Here is a 20086-nt window from a genome sequence, read left to right on the forward strand (position 1 = left end):
CTCAATGACAGCTCATTACTATTGTGTTATTTAGTTCTATTGTTTTTTTTTTTCATTTGTATGAAAAATATTCTTTTAGCCATAGTCTCTGATTGACTGAAAATCCCAGTATAACTTTCTGTATTTTTTGCATGTCATGGTACCCACTACAGTAAATATAACCCACAAGCAGCTCTGTACTGCAAATACTTACCAAAAAAAAAAACCTAAGCTGATATACACTCTATATCATGATTTACATATCTATGGTCTAGAAAATGCTTTTCTGACTGATGTCATCTGTAGCAGTGTTCATTTTAGCTACAGGGCAAACCAATAGCTGTAAGTCTGCCTTCATAGTAAGCAAATATCAATACATTGCTCAGTGGTTCACAAAATATTTGGGAGTGCTGCTCATTCTTGTCCCTAAAAACAACAAAAAGAAAAACAAGCTCAAAGCTTCTGTAAGTTACATGGTTCATACTTCAATGAACCAACTGATTACAGCTAAAGACAGTTTCACTTTATGGGAAAGAAAATTATTGTGTTATGTAAATACTTATATGAATTTAAGGTGATTTATGATTTTGTCTCTATGATCATCTAGTTGTCCATCAGTGGTTGATTACAGTATTTTTTGAGCTTGACTACCAAATCCTTCTTGTCCCTTTCCGCACAGTTACCTGAAGCGCTTTAAGGTGATGAAGCCCAAGGTCCTGAGGAGCTGGTGTCGGCAAATCCTGAAGGGGCTTCATTTTCTTCACACCAGGACTCCTCCAATTGTCCACCGGGACCTCAAATGTGACAACATCTTCATAACAGGCCCAACAGGCTCAGTCAAGATAGGAGACCTGGGATTGGCCACTCTTATGCGGACCTCTTTTGCCAAGAGTGTTATAGGTAGGCTAAATAATTAGACCAACTACTTCCGAGAACAATGCCCGGCATGTAGTAGCTACATCAGCAACCTGAGTCAGGGCCTTTAAATATACTTTTCTCTGCATTCAGCACTGTTCAGGTTTTTACAGAGGGCATCAGCTGCCGGGGGTATAGATCATTATTGACAGAGTCACTTTAAAATTCACGTGGGACGCACTTAATGTAAACAGAGACCACTGATGTGATGTTGGCTCTGTGAGCCAACTTAAGCAATGCACTGTGAGTACCATTTAGCTCAATAAAGTTTAAAAAGAAAGAGCTATGCCAGGAAGATTGCTATCAGAAGCCCCTTTTATACAGCCTGGTCAAAGTGGAAATGTCTCCTATCTGTATAAAATGTTCAAACATAGAATGGGGGGACGTTGTTGTTCTGCCATTAAACCAGCAGTGGAGGTAGAAACAGAGCCGAATAGATGTCTGTGTAAAATGTCATAAATGTCACACCAGACTCTGACGATGTTTTGTTACATGTCATGTCTCTTTTGCTTCAGCATGCTCGCTAAGATTACACACTAGGGCAGCATCATGCCGACATTGTTTGGTTCAGTATAAAAGAAAGCAAAACTAGAGGTTTGGGCTAGAGGTTTCATTTTTCTATTGACTTTGGGGCATTAGAGCTGTGGACATTGTTAAGTGACAGTAAATACAGATTAATAGTGGTGAAAAACTATTTGGCTGTTCTGCTTGTAACTGACTGTGAACCACCATTTGTTTTTAACAGGAACGCCTGAGTTCATGGCTCCAGAGATGTATGAGGAGCACTATGATGAGTCTGTGGATGTCTACGCTTTCGGAATGTGCATGCTGGAGATGGCCACCTCAGAGTACCCGTACTCTGAGTGCCAAAATGCTGCTCAGATCTATCGCAAAGTCACAAGTGTGAGTGTCTTTGATTGCATTACTCTCATACAAACTCAATGCATTCATGGCAATGATGTGTAAACCTAATTATTTTGCAGTTCATATAATAACCCAAAACTTAATTCCATGATTTCCTGTTAATTAATTTCCCATTTCTTCCTCTGCAGGGTATAAAGCCAGCAAGCTTTGATAAAGTGAATGACCCAGAGATCAAGGAGATCATTGAAGGCTGCATTCGCCAGAACAAGAGCCAGAGGTATGCAGATTTTACTTTCATAACATGACATACTGCACTGTCTCATGCAGAATTCCTAATAGGGCTGATAAAACATGCTGGTGCCTGTTTCACTACCCCTGCTCTGTTTGTTGCCTCTCCCTTGACAGACTTTCCATCCGAGACCTCCTTAACCACGCATTCTTTGGGGAGGACACAGGGGTCCGGGTAGAGCTTGCAGAGGAGGACACAGGCACCCAAGACTGTCTGGCTCTTCGTATTTGGGTTGAAGAGCCCAAGAAGCTAAAGGGGAAGCACAAAGACAATGAGGCCATCGAATTCAGCTATGACCTGGAGAATGATAGCGCTGAGGAAGTGGCTCTTGAGATGGTGAGACACTTGATGAATTTACATCTGAACTAGTATAAACAGGGTTCATGTGGGGGCCCTGTGTGGGATATGGCAGACTGGAAAAACAGGCTTTGATGCTTCAAAGTTTGCAGAGGGAAATCCATCAGCTCATTAATCAGCCATTTCAAGGTACCTCCTTCTGACCTAGATTTCCTCAGCCTAACTCTAGTCATTAATCTCTCTCTCTCTCTGTCTGTCCCTTTCAGGTGAAGTCAGGATTCTTCCATGAGAGTGATGCCAAGGTGGTGGGGAAATCCATCCGGGACCGAGTAAATCTGATCAAAAAGTCACGAGAGCGTCGACAGCAGCAGCTGCTCCAGCAGCAGCAGGGCTTCGAAGAAAGGAGAGACTCCACTCTCACCTCCTACACCTTTTCTCATCCATCCTGCCCATCCTCAATGGGGCCTGGGGCAGCTGGACAAACCGCAGGTGGAGGAGGAGGGCAGGAGTCTGAGGAGCTGCCTGAAGTGGACCAACATGTCAGACAGCAGCATATTTTCAGTGGTACAGCCCTTAGTCTGCCAGGTAGAGTATGCATCTTCATGATATATGTAATATATTTCATCCCCTGTTGTCTATGAAAGAGGTATGCTATAAGTTAATACCTTGTTACATTCCCTCTTCCTTTTTTAAATTGTCTTTCACTCAGAAGGAGAGAGCATTGGGTCTGCCAGCTGTGAATCTTATGCAAGTGGACAAAGCCAGGCGTACTCTCAGCAAGGGGAATCATACACCCACTCCCAGACCGTTCTCCCCCCTACCGCATCTGTACGTCTATATGTTGTTTTCCTCTTGTTCATAAATCATACCAAGTTAGTGATAAATCATTGTTTGAAATTACTGTATTGATAACCACATTGTTAATTAACCATTTTCTTGCACTGCAGAGCACTGGTGCGTTGGCTCATCATCAAATGCTCCCCATTGGTGAGAGTGGAAGTGTTCCAAATGTGCCTATTGGTCAGAGTGTTAGCATGTCCAGCATGCCCGTGGGCCAAAGTGGAGGGGGGCCTGTTGGTCAGGCGTATCTTCAGCCCAGTACCATGGTTCCACAGGTATCACCAAGTGTCCCTCAACAATATTTTCAGGTGAAAATGGTTATGATACTAATAAGTATTAAAATAACAGCCATATTTACTCTGTGGCTACATTTTACATTAATGGAAGTAAAGCTATGGTTCCACTACTCCATCACATTTTGGGTTCTTTTCCCTCAAGTAACTATTCACACGCCTTTAAATCATCCTCATAATCCTCTGAGATTGACCATCTGATTTAGGCTGGGGCGGTATTAAGGTGTTACGGTATACTAGGGTATTTAGAAATCCAGAAGGCATGATTTTCAATACCGTCAAAAATACTAACGCTCCTCTTCTATTAAACTGATACGGAGATGCTGTATTGAAGGGATGTACTGTAGTGCACAGCACACACCACCAGAGGTCAGTCTATAGGTGGAACAGGCAGCTGAGCTGAGAAAGATGACGACTGCAAGTGGTGGGGATTACGTTACAGGAGTAGTAAAAAAGAAAAATGCCTCTGCCCCTGTTTGGAAGTTTTTCCACATACAACTTTATCTGGAGATGACAAGACATCATATCCTTTTAGCCCACTGATGTGTTAGTATCCGTCAAAGCAACGGGTGTCATTGAGTCGTCCAGAAAGAAGGGCGATTATTTCCTTTGTATTCATGTTTCTATGGGCCTTAAGTATTTATACATGGTAAAGTTACTTCAGTCACTCATTTTTACATTCTTTTTTTTTTTTTTACACAAATTCTTCAAATATTGTATTCCCCGGTGAAATATCAGGAACATATGAATGTTTGAAAAAAAAAAAAGTATACCGCTCTAGCCTAATCTGACTCTATGCTGTTAGGTTTCCCCCAGGAGATCAGTTAGTGGAGGTGGTAAAATTTAATGGTCTAACAGCCTCTATAATTAATTTGCCATGTAAAATAGTGCCATGGCTCTTTTTACCTGAGGGTTAATGTTTTATTAAAGTTAATTAAAGTGTAAGAGCTCATTTGCATAAACACATAAAAACCATTCCTAAAATGAGTACACCGACACTAGTTTGATTGATATTCGCTTGATGCACAAAAAAGAAAACATGATCTTATAAAATATATAATAATTGAGATATGTTTTTACAAATAAACCTTCATGTGAGGCAGCCCACCTCTGCTATCATACTCTGTGGAAAACTGGCTGTATAAAATTAATTGTGTTGATAATTGATGCTCCTTGCCAAAGCTTAATCTTGCCTAATTTTTCTACCACTTTCTTTTTCCTCCTCTTTCAACACCAATCATCATTCTGTCATGATCACTGAGCAGTCACAAACATTCCCATCAGATGCATTTCAAACTGCCACACCCCATGGGTCATTGGCCCCCTCACAGTCATACATACCCCCTGTTTCCCCACAAGCACCCAGTAGTGTTCTCACTACATCCATGTCAGTCAGTGATCCTACTGGACTAGGGGGGACCATTGTGCCCCTCGTTCAGCAGACCCAGCCCCCCGCCACTCCCATGCAGCTCACTGACATCATTCCCCAGGCAGCACCCCAGCAAACACAGCCTGTCGTGATCCCTCTGCAGACTATTGTCCAACAACAACAGATAGGGATGGATCCCCAGGCCTCCACCCTTCAGCAGCAGCAGCAACAGCAAATGGAGGCCCAGGCCACTCTGCTTGAACAACAACAAGTTAGTGCCAGTCAGCCACCGACGGAACATCAGCCACAGAGCCTTTCAGCTACAGCTGCCCAGAAACATCAACATGAGCCTCCGCAGCAGATCTATGTACAACAGACTATTCCACCAGTCCACACAACTCCTCAGCAGCAAGTATTACCTACACAACCAGGTATGGAGCAGCGACCTATGTCAATGCCACAGCCAGGGGAGCAACCTCAGACTTACAAACAGCAACCAACAGGGGATCCTCGTGAGCAGACCATGATACAACCACAACTGCAACAACTTCAGCAAACTCTGTTACAACAGCAGCAACAACAAGTTTTACTGCTTGAGCAACATCAGACGTATGTCCAGCAACAAATTGATCAGCAGCAACAAAAAGCACTGCTTCAACAACAACAGGCCCAACTGCAACAACATCAACTGGAGCAACAGCAAGCACTTATACACAAGCAATTGTTGGATCAGCATCAGCAGCAAACTCTTATTCAACAGCAACAAGAGCAGCAACAGCCAGGTCTTGTACAACAACAGCAACCACAACAGGCACTTTTACAACATCAGTTAGAGCAGCCTCCTCTACAGCAACAGCAGCCAAATCAGTTGTATCAACAAATTGGACAACACCAAACTGGAATACAAACAGAACTAGAGAAGCAACAGCAAAGTGGACAACAGCAGCAACAAATTGTATTGCAGCAGCAGCCCCAGCAGGCTCAACAGCAAAAGGAACAATTGCAGCAGCAAGCCTTACTCCGACAAATAGAACAACAGCAGCAGCAAGCACTGATACAACAGCATCTGCAACAGCAGGCTATTTTGCAACAGCAACAGCTACAACAGAAAGCTCAGCTACAGCAACAGCAACATGAGCAGCAACAGGTGCAGCTCAAACAGCAGCTAGAGCAGCAGCAGCAAGCTCTGTTGCAGCAACAGTTAGAGCAACAGCGTCAGCAACAAGTCCTGTTACAACAACAGCAAGCAGAGAGGCTACAGCAACAGGCTCTGTTACAGCAACAGATTCAAGAGCAGCAGCAACAAGCAGCCATCATTCAACTTCAGCAAACTGAGAAGCAAGAGGCTGTCCCTATTCCACAAAGTAACAGTGAGCAGCAGATTCAGCAGCAACTGACTGACATACAGCATGCATGTATCCCACAACTAAATGCCCCTCAGTTTACGCCTCATTCCACTTTCATACAGCAGCAAGTGATGGAGCAGCAGCAGCCAGCAACATTAATCCATCAGCAGCAGCAAGCATTTGTTGCCCAGCCGCAGCATCACACCTCTGCAATGGAACCTCATATCCCAGTTGGAGCTCCAGCCAGCACTGAGGTGATTCAGCACCAAACTCAAATTGTCCCACAGGCTCAGGTCCCCATGGCCATGCAGACTACGCACATCCCGATCCAGACGCCTGCTGTTGTTCAAGCTCAAGTCCTTGCCCACCAAGGACAAAGTGAGGCTCATCCTCCAAACCAGGTCCCAGTCCAACTTATAGCCCAGTCCACCGCTCAAGCAGCTCAAGCTATGATTGAGGCCCAAGTATCTCCTCCTGCGGCAGTGATCCAGGGGCAGACTCACCAGACCATCCAGACCCAGCAAATTCCCTTACAGACGAGTTACCCAGGACCTGCCACTCTCACACAGAGCCAGGCAACTGCTCAGCCATTAATCCAGACTCAGCCTCTGCATCTGACAGTAAGCCAGTCCCAGCCACCACATGGTCAGGGCCCAACTGTGGACATTCATATGATGGGCCAACAAACCCAAGCTACTGTCCAGCCTCCAGCTGCAATTACCTCAATTCCCAGTCAGATCCAACATGAGACCCTTGTTCAGCAAAATGCTCAAATGGCAGTGCTCATGCAACCCCAGCTCCAGCAGCAAACTCAAGGCCAGCCACCTAGCCAGATGCATGCTCAGACTGCTGCTGGCCTTTTGACCTCTCAGTATGTCCCTCAGCCTACCCACCAAGCCATGCCATCTGTACAACAGGATATAACTCATATTACACAACAGCAGCAGCAACAACAAGAGCCAGTACTGCAATATCAGCAGATGATTCTGTCTCCTGGCTCAGCTGGAAGTGTTGGAACTACAGCAGATAGTCTCACCTCTGTAGTTGACCCTGCAAACTTTGTCGCCACTTCTCATCCTGTGCAGCAGGCTGGACAAGCCTATGGTCCAGGCCAAACAACACTGCAGCCAGTTGTTCAGGCTCAGCAGCAGCCCCTAGGAAGCACTGCTGACCCTTCTGTCATTCAACAGATCTCCCAGCCTCCTATACCTCAGTCTGCTGTGCAGTACCAGCAACAGCTACAGAAGCTTTCTCAAGCGCAGCAACCACTAGCTCCAGCTCCTCCACAGACCCAGTCACTGGCACAGCCCATCCCAACTCCCATTCAGCAACAACTTCCTGTACAGCAGGCTTTGATGCCCCATGACGAGAGTCAGCTGCCCTCACAGTGCCCACCTGCTTCACATCTGGTGACCCATCCTTCTGCACAGATAGGCCCCAGCAGTGTTGCAGATCCGCAGTCTCAGAACAGGAACCTGCCCCTCTATAGTCATCTAGTGGCAGGCGCCCCTCCATCTCCGCAGCACCAAGCCAAGCAGATACTGCCAGCTCACACACACACACAAACCAGCATTCAGGCCCAAACAAACTCCCAAACACAGACACTTGTTCAGACACAGGCTCATTCTCACACTCAGACATCCACTGAAACACCTATTGCTGAACAGCCTGTTCAACCCCATGCCGTCTTTCCTGCACAACAAATGCCCCTCAGCCCCTCTCACACCTCATGTCCCCCAACATCACTACCATCTCTCCCTTTCCTACCACCCCACCAACCTGCTGCTGCCTCCCTGCCAGACCTGCCTACATCTCCGCCAGCGGCCCAGGTAACCTTACCAGGGCAGGCCGACTTTATACCCACCTCCCCTCCTCCTGTCACTACTCTACAATCGCTTGATTCTAATGCCCCCAACCTGCCCCAAGCCTCGCTGCAAGACTGTGATCTTACCCTGCTGGGCATTGCTCAGGTACAGGAAGAATGAAAGTTTGCTGTATTAATTAAGAAATAATTTTACTTTGCTGACATACTGGCAGAATGATTGAGAGTACTGCTGTCTAATTATTTGAGAAAGCTTTGACTTTTCCTTTTTGATTCAAACTAGCAAGTGTTAAATCTTAAAACATGAGTATATTCATAGAACTGTACATTTGTTACTAAATGTATTATCCATTATTACATTATAGTTTTACTTGCATTTGATGTTGCTAATGTTTTTGTGTGTATTTTTTCTGTGTACCTGCGTACTCCTTTGTGTCTGTATTCGTGTTACTCTACAGGATGGTCCATACCTGTCAAGTACAGAACGTCATTCTTCGTCAGGGTATGTCTGTTATCGTTACTGTCTGGTGTTAGCTCTGTTCACTGGGAATAGTTGTCGCATTTCCAATCATGAATCATGTCCATCCTTCAATTAAAAAATGTTATGAATACTGATACTGAGAGATTCTAAAAGGCTCAATTTTAAAGCTGCTTAACAAGGCAAAAAATGTTGATGTTAAAGTAATACTTCATCTCTCAGATAATCATTTGTGTATCCGTTATTCACCTCATGTTACCTTTATTTTATGGAGAAAGCTTTGTTTTTCTCACATGCATCTACAGAGAACAAGGAACCATCTGTTTACCATCTCTCACACAACTCGTGCAGTATAATCCAAGTCTCATTTATCTAGTTGTGTGCTCAGTGCTTCCTAACCAAGTGTATTTTTGCTAAAACCTCATGATTTTATACCCTTCCGCCAACGGGTTCATGCAAGGACTAGTAGCATGCCTATGGTATAAGTTGGATTTATGTGGAGGCAAAAATCCATGTGTTTGGGAAGTACTACGCAAACAAAATTGGATAATTTTTTTCGCTTGTTTCTTCATTTACCACCTGCACAAAATGCTGGTACAGAAAAAGTTGATTATAAAATATTTAAATGTACAGCATGTAAATAAATATATATACATCACATGTACACATTTTCAGAGACTTACAGACAGTACTGTTACAGTATGTGTTCAGTGTCTTGTTCTGGGACCAGTTTACATCATTACCATACTATCTTACCACCCACAGGTCTGTCCCAGCAAATGGAGAAGAAACTCTTCAGCTTTTGGCCAATGGGAAGTTAGAGAAATTAAAGACTCAAAGAAGAGCTTCCTGTCAGAGGCCTGAGAAAGTTTCACATCAGTTTCAACTGAGCATGCTCCAGGTGAAAATAACAGCAACAAATGACCCCCTGTACCGCTAAATTGATGTATAACAATAGATTTTGAAAAGGACAACTATGTAAATTTAATTTGTCTTGCCCTCCCTAGGTGTCAGGCAGCGGGGACAATATGGTGGAATGCCAGTTGGAAACCCATACCAATAAGATGGTGACATTCAAATTTGACATTGAAGGGGATGCACCGGAGGACATAGCAGATTACATGGTAGACTGTTCATGTATTTCCTTCATCTGCATTGATTGTAAAAGGTAATCATTCTAAGCTGATTGCTGTTTGGTTGCATTTTGTTTATAGGTGGAGGAGGACTTTGTCCTTGATATAGAGAAAGAAAAATTTGTTGAGGAGCTTAGATCCATAGTTAAGAAAGCTCATGAAATTCTTCAAACACATTCACAGGTATGTTGATTTCTATATTTCCATCATCTTTCTTCTCTGTTTTTGATTGAATAATGATGCATCTTAATCTTCATCTCTTTTTTAGACTGGATCAACTGATCAGTTGCATGTGAGCACTCCCACTAGCTCTACAAGTGAGTTATGAATATATTGTTTCTTAGTCACAAAAAAGTGGCACTACACAATGAGGAGAAATGCTAGACGTTCAATAACTTGACTTGTTATAAGTCGTAAAATATCTTAATGATTTTCAGTGGACTCGGTGCCTCATTCTTCCCCAGTGGGACGCTGGCGCTTCTTTATCAACCAGACCATCCGCCATAGAGACTCTCTATCCAGTCAGGGTGCAGGTGCACCATCACCCACTGCAGAGATGAGGACACCTCAGTCTCCTAAAACAGAGAAAGGTGAGCTCTATCCAGGTCCATTTTAATGCTGTGGCTTATTAACATGACTGATTTGGCAGCATAACAGAAACTAACCATGTGCTCCTCTCTGCGGCTGTAGAAAGTGAAGGATCCCAGAGTCTGGAGTCCTTGACTGGAATTGCCTCTCCCCTCTGCCCATCCCTTTCTGCCACCTCCCCTCCAGTCTCCACTGTCTCAGCCCCTGCCTCCATGGCCCCCTCAGTCACAGCTGCCCCGGCTCCTCACACCGCTGCCTCTGAAAGCATCTCTGCACCAGCCTCCACTCTTGAGGCCTCTGTACCTGTCACAGCTTCAGGTGGTCTTGAACTGCCGGTCCTCACTTCAGCTTCTGTTGACCAAATTCCCAGTGTTCCCGCATCCATAGCAATACCTGCTGCTGCTAACCTCCCCACCTTGTCCACTGCTCCCACTGTTGTGTCTCCCACACCCATCACCATTCTCCCTGATGTCCTCACTTCTCCTGGAAGCAGTGGTTGCTCCACTGTAGGTCAAAGTATTGGGGATACAGTGACAACTGCTCCAAGGTCATGTGTGCCGGCAGTGGACCAGTCTTCAACCTCTTTTCATTCCCCTCCTCCTGCTGCTGCAGTGACCTCTTCTGCGGTAAGCCAACTTGGCATGGAACAGCAGCAGACACTCACTCAGGTGGCCAAGCCAGCTGTACAACAACCACAGCAACCACAGCCACAACTACAGCCTGCATTACAGCAGCAGTTGCCAGTAGTTCAACAACAACAACTGCAGGCAATGCAGCTTGAACAACAGGCACAACAGATACAGCAGGCAACAATGCAGCAGCAACAACAGTCACAACATCAAGCGTACCAGGAACAAATTCAGCTGCAGCAGGAACGAGCACTGCAACAGTCTCTCCAACAGTTACAACATCAGCAACTAATGCAGCAGCAAATACCACTTCAACAACAGCTGACTGAGGTGCAGGTGTTGCCTCGACAGGGTCATACAGAGTTATTACAACAGTCTGTGCAGTCTCTGCAGCAGTTTCTGCCACCAATGCCCCTGCAGCAGACCCAACAACCTCTTCTTCAGCAGCAAACACCCCAGTTTACTCAACAATTGCTGCAACAGCCTCTGTTACAGCAGTTACCACAGCAGGTTATGGCACCCCAAGCTGCAGTAGTGCCTCAACAGCAGGCTCACATCGATCACCAGCAGCAGCAACAGTTAAACCTACAACAGACAATACACTTACAGCAACAGCAAATGGTGCAACAGCAGCTACAGCAGCAACAACAACAGCTGTTTATGGGTGCTGTGGCTTTAAAGACGGATCAGAGCCAAATGCTGCCCCTCTCAATTAGTCAACAGTTTCTTCAACAACAGGCACAGCTAAATGTCAGCCCTGTACCACAACAGCAGATTCCACAACAAGTCCAAATCCCTGCTGAGCTGGCACAACAACACATACAGTCACAGAAACAGCTGCAACACACTGAGCAGCAACAAGAGGTGGTTAAAGCCATGGACACCCCCCAGAAGCAACAGCAGTTTACGCTGCAGAAGCAGTCCTCTTTACAGATGTCAGAGTCAGAGGTGTCCACAGGAGAGACAAGTTTTACAGAGGACACATGCAGCTACTCTACTCCTTTTCACCCTTCCTCTGACTCCTCTCTGCCGCCTCTCCATCTGGGCACCACCGAAGCCCCCTTACCCGCTCTCTCCCTCACAATGACGCCATCCCCTGCTCAGCCTTCCTCTGTGGCTGAGTCAGACAGTGAAGGCCCCCCCAAAATTGAATTTGTAGACAATCGCATCAAGACTCTGGATGAAAAGCTGAGGAACTTGTTGTATCAGGAGTACAGCAGCGGGGCAGCACCGACTGGGGGAGCTGCCTCTGGCCCTACGTCAGCTGCCTCCACATCAGCAGGAGGAGACGAGTCATCTGAGCCACAGTCTCTTCACCACTTGTCTTTCCCCCCACCTGCCTCCTCCTCAGATACATCCCCTCACTCCTCAACCTCCTCTACCTCCTCCACCACCTCACGTTCCTCCTCTACCTCCCCTGACCCAGAGAGGGATGGCGGAGGAGAGAAAGCTTCCTTAGAAGTGCCCAACCTTGCAGAGATAGGCCCAGTGGAGCAACAGCCTGGCCCATCTCTTCCCTCCACTTCAGCCTCCTCCACCCCGCCAACCTCTCTCCTGCCTCCCAACCAGGATGATCCTGCTGGACCCCAACGTCCACCTGTACCAGGAGAACCAACCATTCTTGTGAGTGAAAGCCACAGACAAGAAATTGAGAAAATTCTCGCACATCAATTTTGTCTTTCACAACACTGAATTTACATTATTTTACTGTTTATATTTCAGTGTATTGCTGTGTGAAGCTGTCTGTGATATTTGTTGTGTTTAAATGTTTGAGTGTCTCTCCGTTTTGAACATCTCAACTGTTCTAGGCTGTACCCCCACACTCTGACACCAGTACCACTGGAGACGCATCGTGGCCTCCCAATCAGCACCCGATCCCCCTCCGGCACGGACAGCAGAAGCACAATGCAGGAGGTGGATATTTTGGCCTAAACCTGACATGTCCTAGTATCAGAAATCCCGTTAGCAAGAAATCCTGGACTCGCAAATTCAAAAACTGGGCGTGCAAACTGCGCCACTCCGCCAGCTTGTTCAAGAAGCCCAGAGTCCAGCAAGGTAGCGTCCTCTTAGGGAGCGAGCGAGAGAGAGAGAGCGAGAGAGAGAGAATGGGATGTTGGGGAATGGACTTAAATCTAATATCTAGTACTAGTTTTAACATAGTGAAATAACTTTCTTAACCATCAGGAATTAATAACTGTTAATGTTAAAGGATGTTAATGTTTACAGCTAAATAATCCTGTTTTTGTATATTGTAATGTGACTACAGTCTCCATGTAATGTTAGTGTTGACATCACTACATACATTATTGTTTCGTTTGTTTGTTTTCTGTATTTCTTTTGACTTAATTTAATTTTCTTGGCAATTTTTTTCCTTTTGCATGGGTTACTCACCCTGGGGCGAGAACAGAGGAGAGTAGAGGAGGGTGGAAGATTGGCACAGTGTAGTGAAGAGGGCGGCATCAGAAAATCTGATGCCCATCCCAGTGCAGATGAGCTCTGGAGTAAAGCCCAGCTGTGCCTGTGCCCAGGAATATCCCTTCATAGGACGCCCCCTCCCCCTGTTTTTTTTGCCCCAAGTCCGCAAGCAAAGCCAGCAGCAACCATCTCACCTCCACCTGCTGGCTCAGTGTAGACAGCGCCATGCAACTCACATCGTAACAGATAAGATAGATGCTAAGTTGCTAAGCTAATATTATGTAATCAGTTGTCATTCAGAATGTGTACGCTTTCTGTGTCAGCGCCTGCAGTATAGCATTGCTTTATGACGCTCTACTGTATACTGTAGTCGTAGTAGATGCATTTATGAAGATTGCTTTTTCATTTGAATTATCTGTATGAAATATTTAGATTTTGTTGAAAGTCTAGCACATATTGTTCACATTACCAAGGGCTTACTGTCAGGTTCTTTTGTACACGGGTAGACTTTTCACGCAGCTAAGGTTTATCATGCTGTTAACATATTTCAGCCATCTTGCATGTGTTTGTGTTTATATGTTTAATATGTGTAGCTGTAGCTTAGATCCTTTGCTACAAGTGCACCTGCATGAGCATGTATGTTATGTTCTACACGAGTGACTAATAATGGATCGTTATCTGTAAGTAACACTTACTGTACATCAGGCTACTGTACATTATCCATGTACACACTTTGCTAATGTAGTAATCCCAAACATCAAACACATTGAACAATATCACTGTGGATCTGAGCACAGATCTGAAATGTGATATTGAGCTTTGTTATCTGGTATATGAGTGGGAATATGGTGAGTCAGTGAGAATGAGAGAGTGGATGTGTGGGTGGGTGGGGGTACACTGTTGTAAACATTCAACTGTCACAATATGTTTGTTTTAATTTAATGATTTCCTATATTTTTTTAAATGAAACATCTACCACCCCTTCCCACACGTTCATTACACTTTTCTCTAAAGCATGATTTTCTTTTTACATCCACAAAACCTTACATTTATTCTTTAGTTTGTTGCTTTTAATTTATAAAAAATGACTGACACAGATCTCAGCGTTTGTTAACACATTTCATAGACCTGCATGCAAGTCATGTCAGTCACAGAGCTGATGATGTATGAGTTTGATGGGTGATTTTTAACACTGTGTCTTTGTGTGTTTGTGTCCCATGTCTTTATGTGTGCATCTGTGTGTCTCTGTCATGTACATTTCTCTGTGTGTTGCTATTGTGTGTGTCTACCTCGTCATTCATGTGCTCTTTATACCTGTGTCTCTGTGTTCCTGTCTCCTTGTTTCCCCTTTTTGTTTTTCATCCCTATATCTTTATCAGAAGGACGTTCCAGCAGTCAGGCACTTGCAGAGGAAAAGGAGGCGCCACCCTTAAATCCACCTCATTCACGCAAAGGACGATTTCAGGTAGGAGCAAAAATTCTGATTTGATCTTTGCCACTCATTAATCTGAACCTTCATTGCGGTCTGGACATGCAGCGAACTCTCCCACATCCTCTGCCTTTAGGTGACTCCAGTGCCCCAGTCCTCTCCCCCGAAGGCTGCGCCATCCGGCCATGGTAGCACTCAAAGGAAAGTGGGACGCTTCTCCGTAACCCAGGCTGAGACTAAGAAAGAGGACAGGCAAACTGACAGCTCCCCAGTGTCTCCTGATTTGGAGAGGGAGAGGAGGAGATCCCGGGCAAAGGAAGGAGAAAAAGATGAAAGTAAGAGGACCCCAGCAATGGCTCACTTGCCCCGAGGTCATGGGCACAGCCACTCACCCCTGGGCAGCAGCGATGATGAGGATGAGAGTGAGCTGGAGGATGAAGAGCTGAGAAAAGAATTACACAAGCTAAGAGAGAAGTAAGTCAGTGAGGGGAAAGATACAACTCCATTGTTTTATAGTTGTGTCTCTCCATTTATTAAAAGTTTCTATTGTTGTTTCTTGTTTACATGACAAATATTTTTAATCGTTGTACCTTTTTTATGAATATGTATTGTTTTTTGTTTTTTTTCCATCTTCTTTTTTAGTTCATGATTTTACTAAACTCAAGAATTCTACCCACCTTCTGCTTTCTGTTTTGCTACTTTTGCTTCCACTACAGGCACATCAAGGAGGTGGTATCCCTTCAGGCCCAGCAGAACAGAGAGCTGCAGGAGCTGTACAGACAGCTTCGTTCCCTCAAAGACCAAAGGCAGAGTCTGCCAGTCTCCCTGTCCCGAACCCCTCCTTTGCCCACGGGACCTCCTATCCTCTCTCCTCGTAGGCCCAGGCCGGCCAAAATCAAGCTGCGGGCCCGGCCCCACTCTCACATGGATAACAATGGAGTTACGCACTCTGGTACACACTTACATAAATTATTTCTCTCTCACTTTTTTCTGATGCTTGTTCTCTGTGTGACTGTTTCTTGTATCTCCCGCCTAGGGATTCAGCAGTCAAGTAGTTTCTCAGGTAGTGAACAGAGTAGACTGCCTCTTTACTGCAACCCAGAGCACTGCACTTCACTGCCTGCTAAAAGAGGTACGGTTTGTCATTGATATATCAAGGCAACACAAAATTTAGTGACGGATCAGTGGTGATGATGATGCCTTTCTGTTATTTTTCTCTGCAGATCACAGCCCTCTAAGAAAAAGCACATTCACAGATGAACTGCACAAACTCGTTGATAATTGGACGAAGGAGGCGGTGGGCCCCACCCCGCCCAAACCTTCGCTGAATCAAATCAAGCAGATTCAGCAGGTGCAGGAGTTGGGAGGCTGGAGCCAGACGACTGAGGTAGGACTACACACTATATTGCATCAATTTTTCATGCCATACAAAGTGAGCCTTTATATGGTCAGAGAGATCTCTGATGTATTATATAAATGCTATTATATAATCATGTGTTATATAAATCACTTGCTCTGTATCATAAAATATATTTATATCATAAAAGGATTATTAAATGAAGCCAGGCAGCATTCAGTTGGCTCTAATTGGGAGTAGCAAAAGAGTTTGGGGCTCAAAAAGTCTGAGTTTTCTGGATATTTGTGTTGACTTAAGACTCAGACACCCTGAAAGTGATAATTGACACCTGCCAGTGTGTTTGGGCCTTTATATTTGTTTAAAAAGGCAACAATACCAAATTATAATGCTTGTGCTGTAATATTCCCTAAGCACTCATTACTATATTCCGTCCAGGTGGCTCCATCAGGTTGGTTTCCAGTGGCACCACTGAACCCCCAGGCACCCCCTACTCCTACCAGCTTGCCTGTGGCAGCCCCTTCCCAATACACAGGTGGAGGAAACCTGTCCACCCTGCCCTCCCCAGGGCCACCAACACAAACACACATGGCTCAAGTGCCACAGATGCAGCAAAGTTTACACCTCCATCAGTCTCTCCCCCTCCAGCAGATGACCTATCAGCAGTCCCCAATCCGCCAGCAGATACCGCAACCCCGAATGCAAACCCCCATGCAGTCCCAGTCCCTACCACAGACACAACCCGTCACCCAGCTGCCCCAGTCACCACCTCAAAGCCAACCGCTGCTGCCTTCCCAAATGCCCACATCTCCAGTGTCCACGGCCGCGTCTCTGCTGCCCGGCAGTGGCACTACCGCACCCACAGATAGCACTGCTGCTACTGGGGGGACATTTTGCTCCTGTCCCTCGCCCTCTTCAACCTCTTCCTCCTCTTGTTCTACTGCTGCTCTACCTTCCAGTGCCAAAATTCACCCAACACCTCCCACCTCGACTCTTCCTCTGGGACAGAAATAAAACCAAGGTGAAGTGAGAGGTCAATATGAAGGTGCAAGAGATGGAAATGCTAAGTGGATCAGGACGCAAAGCAGATCCATGTGGAGTGTTAGTTCTGTGTATGCATGAGAGAGTTGTGACTGCAATGAATATACTGTATGGATTCCAGTGTAGTTCTGGATGAGATGGGGAGTGAATGTGGGAGATGATAGATTCTAGTATGTACAGACAGAGGGTAACAAGGAACACAGCAGCTGGGGTTTATGAATCATGGTATGTTTGGGTGTTGAGATGTATAAATTCTTAAATGTATGAGTGTGTGTGTTTATGAGTGTGGGTGAGTGTTTATGGATTATCCGAGTACATATCCCTTTTGTCCTTTTACACAAATTAACGTTCATGTTTTTGTTTCAAACCGACTCAGTTGGACCTGAACTCTCCCTAAGCAGAGACAAGAAGGACAGAAAATATTTGACCGTGTGTTGACAATTCTTGTTTAATTTGTCAATGCTTACAGTGAAAGGACTATCAATTTTAAAAGTGCAATTAGTAATGGTCATCTAAATTGATCAGCATGTATTGTATGGATTTGTCTGTAAGGCATAAAATATTTTTGTAGAAGCACATTGATGAAAACCAGACGCATAGAGGATCTTCTCATGATCGTCACGTGATCTTTTAAAACCGTAGGCCTACAGCACAAGGCGTTAAAATGGGCAATGGAAAAAAATTAAACAACAGCATGTTGTACAGTAAAGCACGGTAAAGTTAACCTGGCTACCCTCATTACCACCATGCGACCAAACACCGTGTTGCAGTGTTGTGCACCGGTACAGCATGTGCTTCCTTTGTATTACTTTATGTTTAGCAGTTGTAACATAGAAACAGAATTACCATGAGTGGTGTGATATAAATTCAAATAAATTCATAATACGATGGTGAATTGAAACATGCCATCTACGTTCAGTGGATACCTGGGTGTACTCAACCCAAGACTGCATGACTAACTTGACTTGCCAGAGTGCAAACTGCTTGCACTTGCTGTATATTCATGATTCTCACATTTACTATTTGCAGCCTACTGAGATAATTCATCAGTCATGAGTAAATTTGGTATGAAATGCTTTCACATTTGACATTGTTGCTTTCAGTTTGAGCTCCGCATATCAGAGTATATCACGGTGTCATGCTGAGGAGGAAGGTGAAAAAGAAAAAAAACTGCCAATAGACTGGGGAGACCATATGGGTTATTCCCATATTGCCTTTTAAAATTACTGCATTTTTTGTGGGTGTGTGAGTGTATATTTTTTCTGTGTGACAAAGCTTTGTGATAGTCCCATGGTATATTGCATTATAAATTACATCCCTGTTTCTTTCATTCAAAGCGGCCTCTCAAATGTCACTTTACCCAAATGAAAATGTTTACTCTGCCTACGTTTGAGGCTTTCTTTTCCTCAACAAACAAAACAAGTGAGAGGTTAAACCATTTACCAGTTGTAAGCTTGATGTCCAACACCGTTGTCAGATCCTCACTTGCCTATTTGTCAACTTTGTTTGGCGTTAGACAAATTCCTTGTTTCAATTGTAAACTATTTAGTCTTTGACCATAGGCTGTCAGTGTGAATGCATCAGTCAGAAGCTGAACTGTGGGCCATAACTGTGCTTTATGCACACTGCAAAAGGTTTACTCAAGTCAAAAATCTCCCATTTCTCTATTTCTAAATGCTTCATTTGTAGATGCAGAGATACACGGTGTAATATATCCGCAGCAGATATATTACTGTACTTTATATTGGGTTATCAGAGCACTTAGCCATACACGTTTGACCTTTGAAGGTCAGGCGTTGATACTCTTTTTGGCATAATGAGTAGGCTGTAGTCAAAGCAGCACTTCTGTTTTATTAATGATAGAGAGATTGTGTGCCACTGAAAACAGAAGATTGTACCAGTTGTTAAAAACTGCTACATGTGAGTCAAAGACATTTAAAACATGAACGGTTAAGGAGGAGTAGTTTGTGCTACAGGGTATGGTTGTTCAGAAACTGCATAATCTAGAATATAACAACGATTTTCTGTATTTGTTGCTTTTCAAGACAACCCACATTGTCACAGAGATGTAGTTCATTATTAGTGAAGGTGAGATACTGTGCTGTCATGTCTGATACTAACATGTTGGCTGCAAGCTACAGCTTAATGATCATGTTCATGATGTGGAGCTGGCTTTGTCCTTGAAGTGTTACCAAAATGTTATCTAAAAGATAAAGATTATTTTTGTATTTTGAAATGGGGTTGTACAAATTGTAAAATTGTGTTCTCATCATTATAAATCTGAGGTTATTTGAAACTAGAAAACACTGGTTTTCAGTCGTGTTTAATGGGACTCCCAAGGGTCATCTTAGATGATATTGGGAGAACTTTTGACATCTTTTTTCAGTTTTGAACAATGACAATATGGAATATACATAATAGTCTTACACAAGTCTTTCTGCTGGGTTGCAGGTCAGGTTTACTTAACTTTAAAATTAAAAAAATGCAAAAAGTAAAAAATAATAATAAAAATCTGGGAAGTCCCAAAATGGCACGACTGAGAACCAATGACAAAAGGACATTTGGGCAGAGAAACCTCAAAAAATAAAGTATGTTGCTGGTGATTTAGCCTCTGTAAATTGTAACTAATTCAACTGTTGATTTTATTTATGTTTTGTAACTAATCAAAATAAATGATGTTAAACATCAGACTAAAACATTGTGTGTGTTTTTTATTACATGCTGTATTTTAGCTGGGCAAGCTGGGTTCTTGTGGAGGTTTGAGGTAGTGAGTTAGAAGTCAGACTTCATCACAAGAACAGCCCAGGGACCACGCAGAGCCACTTTACATTACATTCATTTCAAAATCCAAAAACTTTGGTATTTATTTAAGGCAAATGTGATTTATAATTAGATAATTACATGTGCAATAACATACAATGACCAATCCTCACAGATTTGAACACACAAATTAATTAAGAAATGAAATATTCTATTAAACTGATGAAAAACTAAATTAAAAGGCG

The 20086-nt window shown here is 44.0% G+C and overlaps 1 protein-coding gene across 6 annotated transcripts in view; it reads left to right on the plus strand.

Annotated features, from left to right (window-relative positions):
- Positions 1–19764, plus strand: part of si:dkey-151g10.3 (serine/threonine-protein kinase WNK2) — a 46070-nt gene extending 26306 nt beyond the window's left edge. Inside the window, exons 4-25 of one of the 6 annotated variants that reach the window (XM_050065538.1) lie at positions 659–879; positions 1640–1797; positions 1947–2035; positions 2164–2383; positions 2611–2929; positions 3054–3172; positions 3292–3492; positions 4743–8162; positions 8473–8516; positions 9258–9393; positions 9500–9616; positions 9707–9808; positions 9894–9942; positions 10063–10215; positions 10316–12465; positions 12651–12897; positions 14637–14722; positions 14823–15160; positions 15403–15638; positions 15723–15818; positions 15910–16073; positions 16479–19764. In XM_050065538.1, coding sequence (XP_049921495.1) covers positions 659–879; positions 1640–1797; positions 1947–2035; positions 2164–2383; positions 2611–2929; positions 3054–3172; positions 3292–3492; positions 4743–8162; positions 8473–8516; positions 9258–9393; positions 9500–9616; positions 9707–9808; positions 9894–9942; positions 10063–10215; positions 10316–12465; positions 12651–12897; positions 14637–14722; positions 14823–15160; positions 15403–15638; positions 15723–15818; positions 15910–16073; positions 16479–17054 — 9241 coding nt within the window. In that variant the 3' untranslated portion in view covers positions 17055–19764. Of the gene's footprint in view, positions 1–658; positions 880–1639; positions 1798–1946; positions 2036–2163; positions 2384–2610; positions 2930–3053; positions 3173–3291; positions 3493–4742; positions 8163–8472; positions 8517–9257; positions 9394–9499; positions 9617–9706; positions 9809–9893; positions 9943–10062; positions 10216–10315; positions 12466–12650; positions 12898–14636; positions 14723–14822; positions 15161–15402; positions 15639–15722; positions 15819–15909; positions 16074–16478 lie in introns of those variants that run through there. The other 5 variants (XM_050065542.1, XM_050065543.1, XM_050065541.1 and 2 more) reach the window with 5 other exon arrangements.
- The last annotated feature ends 322 nt before the right edge of the window (positions 19765–20086 follow it).

Source organism: Epinephelus moara, chromosome 16 (genome assembly GCF_006386435.1).
Source record: "Epinephelus moara isolate mb chromosome 16, YSFRI_EMoa_1.0, whole genome shotgun sequence".
NCBI lineage: Eukaryota > Metazoa > Chordata > Actinopteri > Perciformes > Serranidae > Epinephelus > Epinephelus moara.